Raw genomic sequence first — 14,705 nt, forward strand, 5'->3', positions numbered from 1 at the left:
CACACACAAGCAATAAGCAAAAACACACGCGCATACATGTACATACTTTTGTAGCGTGATGAAAGCCGTGAATGTGAGAATGTTAAAATTTCAAAGCAAGAAACCACAGCTTGTTCACCCTCGCTTGCCCACAGTAAAAACGGGATAAACAAAAATAGCTCTATCTTAAATCACCTCAGGTCTTTGTATGCGGGTCTTAATTTTTTTAAGTTGGATGACCTATAAAATATGAAGGCCACTTAAAAATAAAATTCCGACCCGTTTCCTTTTATGTTAGCCTTAATGTAATAACAGTTCTTTTTTTTTTTTACAATTGGGGGAGCGCACGGCATACCTAAAACATCATAACACATATCTTTTTCACTTTCGTCTGACCGCGGTTAAAATAAGATACTGAAATCTCTCACATATTTGCATACAGGTTTAAAAGATGGATGACCAACAGAATCTAAAACCCCATTCATAAAGGTTGCTGCAAACTGAGGTTCCGATGCGTTTTCTTTGATGTAAGCCTAAGGCAGTTGTTTTTTAAAAATAATAATAATAGGGGATTTACAGCAGACACCTAACATGATTAGAAGTTAACATACTTTATTAAACACCAAACGCCAGAGAAACGCGATGCGATATAAGAGACGGGGTGCGTTATTTTCAAGACACACGTGGAGAACGTGGAGATGCACAGCTTCTACAAAATTACACTGAAATGTGGGGGTAGGGTGGTGTCGCTGTCTCCAAATGAGCAATTTGTACTCAAGGTTACTGTGAGTCATTTCGTCGCTTTTAAGGACAGTAAGCGGGCTAATCCAGATTTTCGATGTTTCCAGAAATTTTGACCTTCACCAAAAGCGGGCATTACCCTAGGCCTACCTATAAGAGGAGTTTGGTTTCATCGTTGTGCATATTTGTTTGGTTATAGAGAAAACCCTTCTGCTTAAAAGCTACCATTTATTTTAGTGATTGATTGTTTGCATCGAAAGAGAAACATTTTTTTATTACTGGGTCGAGATTTTTTATATTTTATTTTAATTGGTCACTGGCCTGCAGAACTGCCATGCAAAGTTTCGTAGGCATACGTGAGTTAGAATAGTATTTAACGCCGACAGGCGAAAATGAACAAGCTCTAATATTGTTAGATATATATCAGAGAGTGATATATATCTAACCTATTTTCATCAAAACCACACATTAACGCACGACTATAGTACTGTATTACAGTATGTAGGCCTACATCAGACAGGTGGATACTTTTCGAGACTCGAACGTGGTGAGGTCCAGATTCTAGACGTACGGTCTTTGAGGCAAAAAAAAAACCCCCAAAACGACACGCTTGCTTTAAAATGATGGGAGGGGGGGGCAGGGTGATGTCCCCCAAGACGGAATATTATGTCCCTGTCTCAAACTGAGCTATTTGTAGACTAAATTACTGTAAATCGTTTATTGTAATGATCTTGTGTATGCAGCCAACATGTTTAATATTAAGGCTCACTATACTATAAAGAAATTTTAATTTCTGGATCAAGATTTTAATTTTTGTTTGATCCGTGATCAACAGACATGTAATAATGATAATAATGATAATGAAGATAATTTCTATAGCGCCCACTCCCGTGTAAACACAGCTCTTGGCGCCTTACATAAATACATGTACGAACAATATTCACGCACGCCACACACACACACACACACACACACACACACACACACACACACACACACACATCTGCTGGCTTATCACACACGCACGCTTACACATCGTTACGAAATGAGCACATACCTAATAAAATAATATACACAATGTGATTCGCAAAATACATAAATGGATACATAGTCATTTACATAACATTAAACTGCACATGAATCTACTGACATAAAAATGATGTCATTAAACGTATCTTTAAATTTAAAGATTTTTTCAATTTAGACTCAGATGTTGTATGATGTATGTCTCAAGGGTTGGGGAAGACAGTTCCGAACTGAGGGAGCAAGGTGGGCAAACGATCTTTCAGCTAAATTTTTACCCCCTTTTCTAGGAACTCTTAAAAGATAAGGATCGCCTGATCTTGGTGATCTAGATGAGACATAAATCTGGATGAGATAACTAAGATATGAGGGAGCTTTGTTATTGACACATTTATGACATAATATTGCAATTTTATATGACATTCTAGCTGACACGGGAAGCCAATGTGACGTTCTTAACAGGGGCGGTTTGTTAACTGGGCAAGACCGGCGGTGCCGGTCAGATTTTTGTGAGCTGGACTGTTGACTAGAGGTTTATTGCTGATGACGATTTTCATTCAGTCTTAAGTAAATCAAAACAAACATGTATCAATATTCAAAAACACCTTGCCGATTTGAAGGCGCTCAAATAGCAAGTGGGATTCACTGCTGTTTTGTCGCGACATAACCTCATTCCTTCACGTCGTCACGTCGCGGAACTTCGTACTACTTACTACGTACGAGGCCAAACACACGGTGGGCTTAGGCCTAGCGATGACGTCAGTCCCATGGACAAATCCATCGTCAGCCCTCAGAATGAATAGATCATCCCTTTATTGCCAGATTGGCCTCTTTGTAGCTTACAAAATAAAGAATGAGACTGTCGAAAACCCCCTCCCTTCCCTCCCCTTATCAACCCTCACCCCAGCTAGACACCAAGTTCTATAATTAGCATTTGACACACTTCCCCACTTTGTTACAACACAGTGTTCAGTGTTCAATTCTGAGAACTGAGAAGTGCGATGAAGTACATTTGATAATATAATGATCGGAAACTTGTGTGCTAACTTTGTCCAGCTTTGTATAGCATCTGATTGTAGACTTGATCTGCTTGGGGCAGCGTCACTGGTACAGTAGCAATTGACTTTTTGTCATCAGACAGGACAGTTCTTATTACATATATTTAACGGGTCCAGTGCACGTCGATATTTTGTGTGGGGGTGTAGAAAGTACGAGTTAAGTACTGTACTGGAGGCCAGGACCAGCGGTTTATTGCTTCTCACTTTCAGTTTGTTTTCTAGCATAGACTCAAGTAGTGTTTCTTTTTCTGTGCCTATCAAGTGAGTTTCTATTAATCTCAGTAACTTCCATCTTACATTATTCATAATATTGTTTCTTGACGCTACCGCATATTTTAGCTCTTTCACATTACATTATATTACAATGTTTACTGTGGTGTGTGAGTGGGGGAGGGGTGGGGATGGCGAAAGTAGGGATATAAAATAAAAAGAGAGAGAGAGAGAGAGAGAGAGAGAGAGCATATGTGTGTGTGTGTGTGTGTGTGTGTGTGTGTGTGTGTGTGTGTGTGTGTGTGAGTGTGTGTGTTGTGAAGGAAGGGGGTGGGGGATGGAAAAATAGTCGACGTGAATGACCGCCGGTCAGTTCTATAAACCACGAGCCGCCACTGGTTCCTAACATGGGAGTAATGTGATCCCTCTTCTTTTTCTTTAGTACAAGCCTAGCAGCATGATTTTTGAAAACGTTGTTACTTGTGAAGAGTGAAATTTGGTACGTTAGCTAGTAAAGCATTGCAATAATCGATGCGTCAAAATAAGAAAGATGACACGAGCGTTTTCAACGAGTGTTCATTCAAAAACATAGACATATTATGACCAATTCTACACAATTCACAAAATAAAAGTGGTACATAAATAATTGACACACTGTATGGTGTTCCATTGACAATTTTTATCAAAATACACTCCCAGATTATTATTTTTTTGCTTTATCAGTAAACTACAGGTTTTCATTTTCAGTACAAATAGGATCAATGTCTATGGGGATATGGCTTTTCTTTGCGTAACATAAAAAAAATTCAGTTTTATTTTCATTAAGCTGGAGCTTATTATCAATAATTAACTTTTTGACATCATCAATGCACAGACCCATAATATGGTGGTAAGCAAGGTTTTAACATCTGATGGTGGAACAGATTTATATAACTGTGCATCGTCTGTGTACATGTGATAATTCATATTGTGCTTTCTGATCACGGCTCCAAGCGGCTGTGTATATAGCGTATACAAGATTGGACCCAAAACTGAACCTTGAGGCACTCCAAAGTCTAGTTTAAAAATTGACGAAAGAGAGTCGCGTACAACTACAGATTGTGTACGGCCAATCAGGTAGGACCTGAACCAGTCAAGAACCCTGCCAGACAGGCCAAACGTGTTGAACAATAGTTCAATAAGAATAGTCTGATCTATAGTGTCAAAGGCAGCACTAAGATCAAGAAGAGAAAAAATTGAATGCAAGGTCATGTGCACATTGGTAAATAATTAATAAATGAGCTATAATTTTTTAATATGTTGCGATAGCCTAAAGTGAAACAGTTTATTATACATGTAATTGATCTGATCCTTTATAAGGTGATGGATTGGAACTCTCCAGCAGTAGTCTATTGAGTTGAGAGGAGTAAGTTTACCGGGGGATTGAGTAGGCAGTGCGCTTGACAACTAACAAACAATTAAAAAACAAGTGGAGGGGGGATACCCCCCCCCCCCCCACCCACACACTCATTTTAATTTTGGGAGGGAGGTGTGGTCAATGCTTGCTGTGGGTGCTTTTTTCCCGTAGATATTGAAAGATGAACAAAGATCGCAGGGAAGATCTTTCGCCGGTCTTCTTCCGTTTGATTACTGTGAAGGACATAACTTTGCAAAGTGCTAGTACCGTATTAGTATACGTTCGGAAATTACAGAAAACTTAGCAGCAACTGTAACATTGACTGTAGCAGTAACAGTCAAATCGACACCATTCTGATAGAAAAGGTAACGCTAGCCCAGGGTCAACTGGAGCCTCTAGCTTTAGGGAATATTTCGTCCCAAAACAACCCCACACAATACTGACAAAACGCCCGCCTTGATGCCACCACTAGGTAACACCAATATCCAACGAAATAACAAACTTACTGTTGTTTCTATTAACAATGACTCACTGTTATATCTTACCAGTGTTCATCAGATGGCATCAACGTCCATGCTCCTTATCAACATCATCAACATTATTAGTTAATAGGGCATCAACAGGGGGCTCTCGTGGCCTAGAGGCGAAGGTGTTCACCTCTCATTTAAAGGTCCCGAGTTCGAAACCGGGTAGCAACGGAAACAAATTTCTCCTCTAAAATTGTCTCCTTTCACCTCCTTTCCTGCTCTCTAGCAATGTTCTGTCGTCTGCTTTCGTCTTCACTTTCTGCACCCACCCCCTCAGCACATTTGTCCCCTCCTCTGGACTCCTGACTCTCTCTGCCGCCTTCATACCGCTACTCCTTGGCTCCTTCTAGCTGCTGTATATCAGCCAACACCCCTGATCTTCTGGTAGGAAATATCTACACCTAGCCTTCTCGGACAACGGCGAAAAATCTCGGATGTCGCGTGTGGAAGTTGCGCACGTCAAAAATCCCTTGGTGACTGGTGGTCTAAAAATCGATAAGAGTAGGCTTCGGCGCCACTCGGGCAAAATTCAAAATTTCCCCACCAACTGAAAATGTTTAATTTTAATGTGTCCCACGCGCTCATATGACCTTATGCAGTTGTGAGCGCCGTAAAACACTTACCAAAAAGAAAAAAAAAGGCATCAACTGTATTTCAAGCGCAAAAAAGGTCGTGTAAGGGCGATAACATAGAGAACGCCGAAACTTAAGAGGCTGAAGATTGACACTTACAGGCGCCAGTAGGTGTCTGCTTGACTCCACATAGAGGCCGCATAAAGCTTAGATCTAGATATAAGAAAACAATTACACCACACCATTGCTGGTATTTATGAAGAATTTATTTGGGGATTAAAAAAATCCTCGAAATTCCTAAAATGTTGCTTACCCTCGGGGCAGTGCCACTGACTGAAGTGTCTTTAGGCCATTCCCAAAGGGGGGACATTTCTCGTTCAAGCACAGTAGAATTGTAAATTGGTTGATTCATGTCACGCTCATAACTGTGCCTGATCTACAACAGGGAACTGCTGCTTTTTCTTTCCTGATCTTTACTATTGTCATTTTCCTCTACTTCTTTTGCATGTTTGTCGCTCCCTTGTGCCCTGCTATTTTGGGGTGCCTTGATAGTCGAAGCAGACCTTGTGCTGTTGAAGCTAGAGAGGTGAGCAGTCTAAGTCTGATTCCCTTTAAAGACCTCTCTGTTGACACCCACCCCTTGGCGCTCATATGACCGTATGCAGTTGCGAGCGCCTTAAAACCCTCTACTGTAAAAAAAAAAAAAATTGTTTAAAATGTAATTCTGCTCTCTTGCCACTATAATTTGACGACGCTGATTTTAAAAAATGTAATTAGTTTTTGTCTACCGTGAAGCACCGGCTCTGAAATGGCAATTTAAAATTGTCCCCTGTCCAGTCGGATGACGTCACGCAAACCGCTCAACCCGAGTTGGCAACGGCGAGACGGCATTGAGAGTTCGTGACCTCAGTGCTTTCTTGTCGCACCTCCATTTTTAATAACAGTGAAAGCAGTTCACAACAAAGAGTGAGCTTAAGAAAAAGTCACATTTTCACTGTATAAAATGGAGATACGACAAGAAAGCACCGCGGTTGCAAATTGACAGCGAGACGCCATTCCCAGTTTTTCGGCGTAATAAGAATGTAGTTTGGATTCCGATAAAGCCGACAACGCCGATCCAAGCTTAAAGCCGCCTGCAGTCTGCCAGTTTTATGTGGGGCAAGTTGGAAATCATATGGGGATTTTTATACCTATCGCCGCTTACTGGGCCAGTCTCCTAAATCGGCGTTCTCTATGTTTTCGCCCTAACACTTTCTGTGAAAGTTACCGACTTCCTCTCTTTGTTCCATGGTGGAACATATTAATAATATAGAACACGAAAGAGTCATAAAGTGGTTCAGTCATCTGATGAGAACGTCCCCAATTCAATCAGCTGCGCGAGCATACAACCCAAAAGAGTCAGGATACAAGGACAGGGTAGCCACCCAACGTTTGCTGGATGGCGTTAATTAAAGAGGTCCTCCAAAAGAATTACGCATCAACAACGAAAGCCACCCACCTAGTCTTTGACAGAATATTGCGCTTCCTCTTGACACCTGACAAGACAAAAAGAAGGACAAAGTAAAGTGGCACGACGGACGCAATATACAATATTTGTATTATACATTTCGTCTCTCTCTAGCGACCATCCGTGAGAGTGGACGGATTAGCCTCTCCAGAGGCCCTAGGGGATGTGCAATTTGCCCTTGCAATAAATAGACGTGGTGATGTGCTCTCTGACCCCTTTCTTTTCCTTTGCCTCTGTGAATTCCAGACCACCGTCTTGTCACACCAGATCCGTGATTCATCGCCTCCAGAGGATTATAATAATAAGAGTATCACAAGGGCGTATCAAGTGCTTTGCGAGGCTGGGGCGCAAGACAGTGGACTCCCCTCCCCACCTTCCCTGTTTCGTTTTTCCCCACTTCAACGCTACTTATAATAAAACTTATGAAAACGAGGAGATGATCTCTCGAAAATAGTAAAAAGGAAACAGAAAAGGAACTTCTAGTGTTGACATGAACAACACCCCCCCCCCCCCCCTTTCATTGTACACACACACACACACACACACACACACACACACACACACACACACACACACACACATTCATAAATACACACACACACACACACACACACACTCTCTCTCACACACACACACACACACACACACACACACACACACACATTCTCTCTCTCTCTCTCTCTCTCTCTCTCTCTCACACACACACACACACACACACACACACACACACACACACACACACACACACTCTCTCTCTCTCTCTCTCTCTCTCTCTCTCTCTCTCTCTCTCTCTCTCTCTCTCTTTCTGTCTCACACACAGACACTCACATACTGCTCGTCCTCATAACAATACCAGCGGCAGAGAGACACAAGTTAATAGGCCTATGTTATAAACGTTGTTATGTAAGGGGTCATCGATTTATTCATACAATTATAACCGGAAATGGACATTAGTTTTCCAGCTGATATACCTAGAAGATTCTCTTTATTTTCTTCTAAAGGGAGGTAATTGAAACACATCTTTTAGCTTTAAAAATAGCTTTGAGTGAGACACAATAATTTTCCAATAATTTAAGTGATCCGTAGCTCAGTTCAAAAGCAGGATTCCTCCGCATGATTAAACCAATTTAGAAAAAAAAAAGAGAAAAAAAAAGAGAAAGATGTAGAGTGAGGAAATTTGAATAGATTAATTCAACTTTATCATTAATGCAAACCTCACAAAATCAAAGGACAAATTTAAATACCATTGATTGTAAAAAAAAAAAGTTCCATCTCTTGTAATTTATCAGGAAACAATTGAAAAAACAAAATTGAACAAATACATGGACCTTAGTCTCAAAACTGACTGGACCAAATCACGTTTACAATATTGTTAGAAAAAAGGTAAACCAGAGGCAGTACTCATGGGGGAAACTTCTGAGTCCTTCAATCTGAATAAATTGATCCTATAATATTTTATGCCTCTTAAATTAAATGTTTTACAAATTTGGTGACAGTATAACAAGCTGAGGCAGCAATTTGGGAAAACAGAACATCTTAAAAACAAACACGGTGAACAGAATTAGACAGAGATCAAGAACTTTTATTGGAGACCCTTATTAAATTTGAATTTATGTTCAGTACAAGTGCTCCCAAAAGGTGGAAATAATGCTAAGTGACCTTGCCGTAGGTAACTATTGAGATCGAAATTTAATTAAGGACAGTCCGCAGTAAACATCTTATTTCCCAGAGACAAAAAGCAGACAAATAATTATTTTATAGAAATTACATGTGTATTTCGTACCTACTGCAGTGAGGTAAATGCATGAACACTAAATGCTACAAATGAAACAGTAAGAGCGAGCGAGAGAAAGAAGAATAGAGAGATAAAGAAATTGATATATATATATATATATATATATATATATATATATATATATATATATATATATATATATAGAGAGAGAGAGAGAGAGAGAGAGAGCATTGACATTTCCGTATTCCGTATAAATAAAGTATATAATGATCAAGCTGTTGACGTAAAAATAGCTTTTGTATACGTTCCCATGATGCTTTAGGTAATAATGGTATTGCCAAATTGGCAGTAAACGCAAGTCTTTTTACAAATCATTGAGACTTAAATAGGTAGCTTATTTGAAAAGAAACAACTCTAAATTCATATTCTATTTAAATAAGAGATAGCCCTAATACATTTATTTTGTTTTAAAATGTTCACTGGGTGAAAATTATGCTTTTATTGAATAAACTTTTTGTACCGTTTGTTCTTACCTGCCAAATTAAGATTTCCCTCTGTTGGTTGGATGATGATAACTTCACTCTTCAGTGTTGTGAGAGAATCCAAGAATGGCCATAGATTGTAGTATGGAGAATAGGCTGCCGTGTGACTCAAAGAGGAATATAACGTGCTTAGAGTCGGCGGAGACTTTTCTTTTGTGGAATATTGTGCTATCTGTGAATAGGTATGTTTAATTGAACAAACGTTATATTTTAATCTTGATCTAGGTCTAGATTTAGCTGTTTGTTTGTATTAATTCTCGAATCTGTTGAATTTCACCGTAAACTTTACGACTTCTGACTCACTTCATTTCGTTTTATTACTTGATACACAAAAGAATTGCTCAAAAACATTACCTTTTTCATTCATACACAATGAATGGAATAAAGGTCTAATGCCGCCTGAGACTAAGTCTGTTGTCTTTACCATATGAACTTTGCATGGTACGGTCCATCATTCATGTAGAAGATCTATAGTTAAGGTAGATCTAGAGACTGGACTTGTTTGTTGTTGGTAGTGTATTAGTAGCCTAGTTGAGGCAGGTTTCATTCATTTGGAGTCTAGTGTCTAGATCTAGATCTAGAATCGACTACTAGATTCTACTTTTAGCCTTATCCCTAGCCTACCCTACTAGGCTGGGGCTAGATCTCAAGTGCTAGGCTATTGTAAGATCTCCAGTGTGCGTTTGTGTACAAAATAGTACTTAGGATCTAGATCTATATCAGATCTAGTCTCGAATCTACAAGTAATACATTTCATTATAAGTGAGAGTGAAGGCTGAGGCTGAAGACACTGTTCAAGTTTTAAAAGTGAAAGTGAAAGTGAAGTAGTCTAGTCTAGATCTAGATCTAGGTCTAGATTCTAGATCTAGATTCTAGATCTAGTAGATCTTAGTCTTAATTATCGACGCCATCGTATAGTCTATAGTGGATCTACTCTAGACTCTTGGCTAGGAGATCTAGAGACTATCAAGTCTCGTGCTTCGGCTTTGGCTTTTAGTTCTAGATCTAGATATATAGATAGCCTAATCTATAATACTAATATCTAGATCTTGATTAGTCTTGATAATAAATTAATCAAGGCTACTTACGGGTCAACTATAGAGGTAGGAATTTGTCAATGAATTTAGTTTAGGCGGAGGAGAAAAGAGTTCTGTAGAGGGTTGGCCGACCAATAACGCCTAACCGTAACTTAGTACAGTAGACTACTGATTAGTCTCCGCCTAAGATCCCACCGCTTGCGATTCCGGTTCGCTTAAGATCCCGCTGTTTTAAGAAACAGAATTTTTACTATGCAAAAGTCACCCCTAAGATCCTGCTCTGATTCACTCTGAAGGTCTACATTCGGCTAAGACTAAGATCCCGCATTATTTCAGATCATAATTTGCGGAACAAAAACGCGGGCGGGACAGCCGGTCAACCAAGAGTGAAAAGTTGAGATCAATATACTGTCTGTCGTGTCAAAGATCAGCCACTATCGTGAATGTGATCACATACACGTTGTAAAACTCGATGAAGCGCTACACACCGGGGTGTGAACTGACCGACACGTTTGTTTTCCCCACGCATCGCAATAACACCTGAGCTCTCCCCATAAACTTACATCACTCGCTGGGTGGGGAGGGCTTACACGCTCGCTCCAGGCGGGATCACATTGAACTGTGAACTCTTCCTTGACCATTGCAGAAGTTGTCTCTACTCCCGAATTTTATTATTCATAAACGGAGCGTTCATAAATTTGTGTCATCATTTTTATGAACGAACTTTTTGCTATTTCCGTCATTCAAGTCAGAATTACACCAAGACCATTGCATACAGCTTTGGCAGTTACTGAGCCTGAAAGAGCAATCATTAGGCTATATATATATATGGGTGATTTAAGAATTATTACATAAAGTTTATTTTGGACCTCATTTGTCACTCCCAGGTATCCCACCTTTTGGCAAATGCTCGCATATGATTGAGTAGGTTCTCTGGAAGATTCAGCTTGAACATTTTATATATATAAAAAACAGGTTCTTAATTTAAGGCCAGTACTACACAATGTCGTTCGACTATGTTCCTGCCCTCTCTCTGAGTGAGTGACAAAATTTCAGTCATGATGCTTTTTAACTTTTATAAAACAAAAAAATGGGTTTTCATCGTGCAGCAGAATGCAATGCAGCAAATTGCAATCATTGTTACTGTGCTGCACATATTCGCTTCATAAAAACCATCCGCTCTCATGAATACTATCACATCACTGTTGCAGCTGTGCTGTAAATCTCAATGAATGAGTCATGTGTACAATGTTTACTCCAGACTGGATTACTCTGTCATTTTGTGAACTTGTGACTTGTTTGCATTTACAATGCGCTCACATTTAAACCCTTGGGAGGAATTCTGTAACGAGCGAGCATCATAATGAAATAGAGTAGAAAAGAGGGTTAAAGGGTTTTGGGTAGGGGCATGTGGGCAAGGTAGGGATTGGGTCAGGGTTAAGTCTCTTTCTTTGTGTTTGTTGGGGTGGTCGCTTGTTGGAAGTCCTTCCCTCCTTCCGAACCCTTAATCTGAACTTTAAAACCTAAATCGCACACTGCAAAGGTAGGGCCTACAAGACCACTTCAGAAGGAATTGCAATATAATGAAGGAAGAGGCTGGCTGTACTACTGTACTTAATGACTGCCGTACAACAACCAAATTCTATACTATATTTAGCGGACGATTATATGTTTTTTTTTTTTAATCGTAAAACTCTACTATTAAAAAAAACATACAATTGTCCACTAAATATAGATAGAATTTGGTTGTTGTAAGGCAGTCCAAGAGCTTGAAATTGAAAGGGGGGTGGGGTATGAGGATTGTCCAGTGACAAAATAATTCTTGTTATGCCTAGGCTAGGTGAAGACAGTACATTCGCCATAGGCAAGAAATGTAAAAACTGCACAATTCTGCGTAAGTTTGGAATTTGGAGTTCGTTTTTTATTATTTCTTTCATGGTGATGTTTTTGCTTTGTGATATTATTGCAATACGCAACTGTACAATGTGCTTAGTGTCAACTCTGTTGCATGTTAGACTTTGTTGTACTCCCCGGGGCGGTGCCATTGACTGAAGTGTCTCTAGGCCATTCTCTTTCTAATGCACAGTAGAATTTTAAATGGGCTGATCCAACAATGTCATGCTCATACTGTGCCTGAACTACAACAGGACAGGAAACTGCTGCTTTTTCTTTCCTAATCCTTACTGTACTGTCATCATTTTTCCTCTACTTCTTTTGTATGTTTGTCACATTCTTGTGACCCGCTATTTCCGGGGTGCCTTGATAGTTGCAGCAGACTTTGTGCTGTTGAAGCTAGAGAGGTGAGCAGAGTAAGTCTGATTCCCTGTACTTCTCTGTTGACATCCACCCCTTGGCGCTCATATGACCATATCACCGTAAAACCTAGACTACTAATATTAAACTTAAACTAAGACTTTGTTGTTCATGGGGCTAGTGGGAGTTGGTAACTAGTTTGTCTTATTTTTGCTTTCAAATGAGAAATATTTGGTCCATGACTGAAATACTTTTTTTTACAAATCATGGTGCTTTTCCGTTGTGTGCATAATTTTCTTGAAAGTTGGTCAGATGCCTTTTTATATATATTTTTAATTGTATATATCATGGTTTCCCCGAGGATATAAAATATTGCAGCCTTTCAGGTGCACCCTAAAGGAATTCACACTTTCTGTGTCTTTGGATTGCCATTTCCAACTGAGTGAAATGATGTGTGTAAATAAGATAAAAACAAGTGGTACCTTTCCCAAAGAGTTTCCAACTTTCTTGTTGGAAGTCAAATGCCTTACCCACTAGTAGCTTCAAGCTTGCTTGCATGTGAATTCATTTGATAAGATATTATTTCGTGCCTATAATTTCAGGTTTTAAATGGTTTATTTGTCTTCACTAGGTACAGGTGCTGAGCTCTGGAGCTAAGTGATTTGAATCACGTTGGTTTGAAAAAGCCACCCCTCATTGATACCACAAAAAAAGAATGGGTACAATCAATCTACTGATGATACTGCCACAAGAATGGTGTGCTGCAACTTTTATTGTTATTTAGTGGAGGAAGTGTGACTGAATTGTTCATTTTTCTGCATGGCATCTTTGTGGCCATCACCATGGCGAGTTCCAAGAAGTCTTTCTGCTCGAGATTGCAATTTGTCACCACAAGAAAAAGCTCAAAGAAGAACCAACCAGATCCATATCACGATGAAGATCAGTCAACCAGCGATGCGTCAAAAAATGAAGATGTTTTGGAAACACCAACCTCTGATCCAGTGGAATCACGTGTTAGTCAGGAGAGCTGTGGGCACCTCCAGGGTGTTGAGGAATCAGTTGATGTGTCTAAAAAGAAAGATGGGGGTGGTTCAAAGGCGGTGAAAGACACTGAGGACGTATCTGAGGTGTTCAGTGAGTCTGAGGAGCCAGTAGTCATGGAGCGGGGAGTGCGAAAGCCAGTCGTGAAATTCACGATATCCGTGGAATCAAACAACGAAGAAGACAATACAGTATTTGATCTCGATGTCACACAACCAGGTCAGGACCAGAAAGGTACGGATGATTCTAAAGGAGGGAATATGTCAAAGGCCAAAACAGCGTCTTCACCAAGTTTAAGGTTGAATCTCACAGAGGGGGTAAATTCGTCACCAGAATGCGGCAACTCTCCAGAAATTCGCTACTCATTGGACAGGGTGCGGCTTAATTCTGGGGAGTCCTCACTGACATCCACACCCACCTCAAGCAGGCGGAGGCGCCAAACTTTCTGCGGTGTTTCCTACATGTCTCGTCGAAATCTCTCCTCCTCTGATCAGTTTGAGGACTCGGAGGATGTGCTTTCCGCATCGTCCTCAGATTTCTCTCCAGGCAGCACGCTCTCCAGCCTGGGGTTGGAGAAGTTTCAGGGCGTCGACGAACTCAGTGATGATGGAAGCAGTGAGGGGAAGCTGCGCGAGAGCACGGATTTCAGCGATGACGCTTGTGGCGAGATGCGTCCCTCTGAGCACACGGTCTTAACGCCGGTCAACAAACAGCTGCGAATCGTCACCTCTGTGGACAGGGCGCTGTTCCCCCACAGGCGTAGCTCCGTTTCTTCCCCCAAGGTGGATCGGGTGCTCAACTTTGGGCGCTCCTCCTCAGAGAATCTCGAACACATTGCTTTTGTGGATTTCCTCAAACGGCTGAAGCTTCAACAATACCTGAAGAATTTCCCGCCAAACATGTCCCTCATGGATTTTAAGTAAGTGCAGCTTGTTTAGTCTTTCATTTCATTTTACTTTCTGCCTATTCTTTACTTTTTATTGGTTTTTGTCAAGTTGATGTTCCACTTCCAGCTTGTGATTGCTCCCGGGGTGGGGTGGGGAAGGACACGTTGTTGCATAGAAAACAAGAAGACTTTTGCTTT

General features: G+C 40.4%; 1 protein-coding gene across 1 annotated transcript in view; it reads left to right on the forward strand.

Moving 5' to 3' along the window:
- Positions 1–9,283: 9,283 nt before the first annotated feature.
- LOC101858721 (microtubule-associated serine/threonine-protein kinase 2) overlaps positions 9,284–14,705 on the forward strand; it is a gene marked incomplete at its 3' end in the record, with an annotated part of 46,245 nt that continues 40,823 nt past the window's right edge. The window contains 2 exon segments of the mRNA XM_005100565.3: positions 9,284–9,472; positions 13,212–14,540. Coding sequence (XP_005100622.2) covers positions 13,423–14,540 — 1,118 coding nt within the window.

This window comes from Aplysia californica, unplaced genomic scaffold (genome assembly GCF_000002075.1).
Source record: "Aplysia californica isolate F4 #8 unplaced genomic scaffold, AplCal3.0 scaffold00251, whole genome shotgun sequence".
NCBI classification, from domain to species: Eukaryota; Metazoa; Mollusca; class Gastropoda; order Aplysiida; family Aplysiidae; genus Aplysia; species Aplysia californica.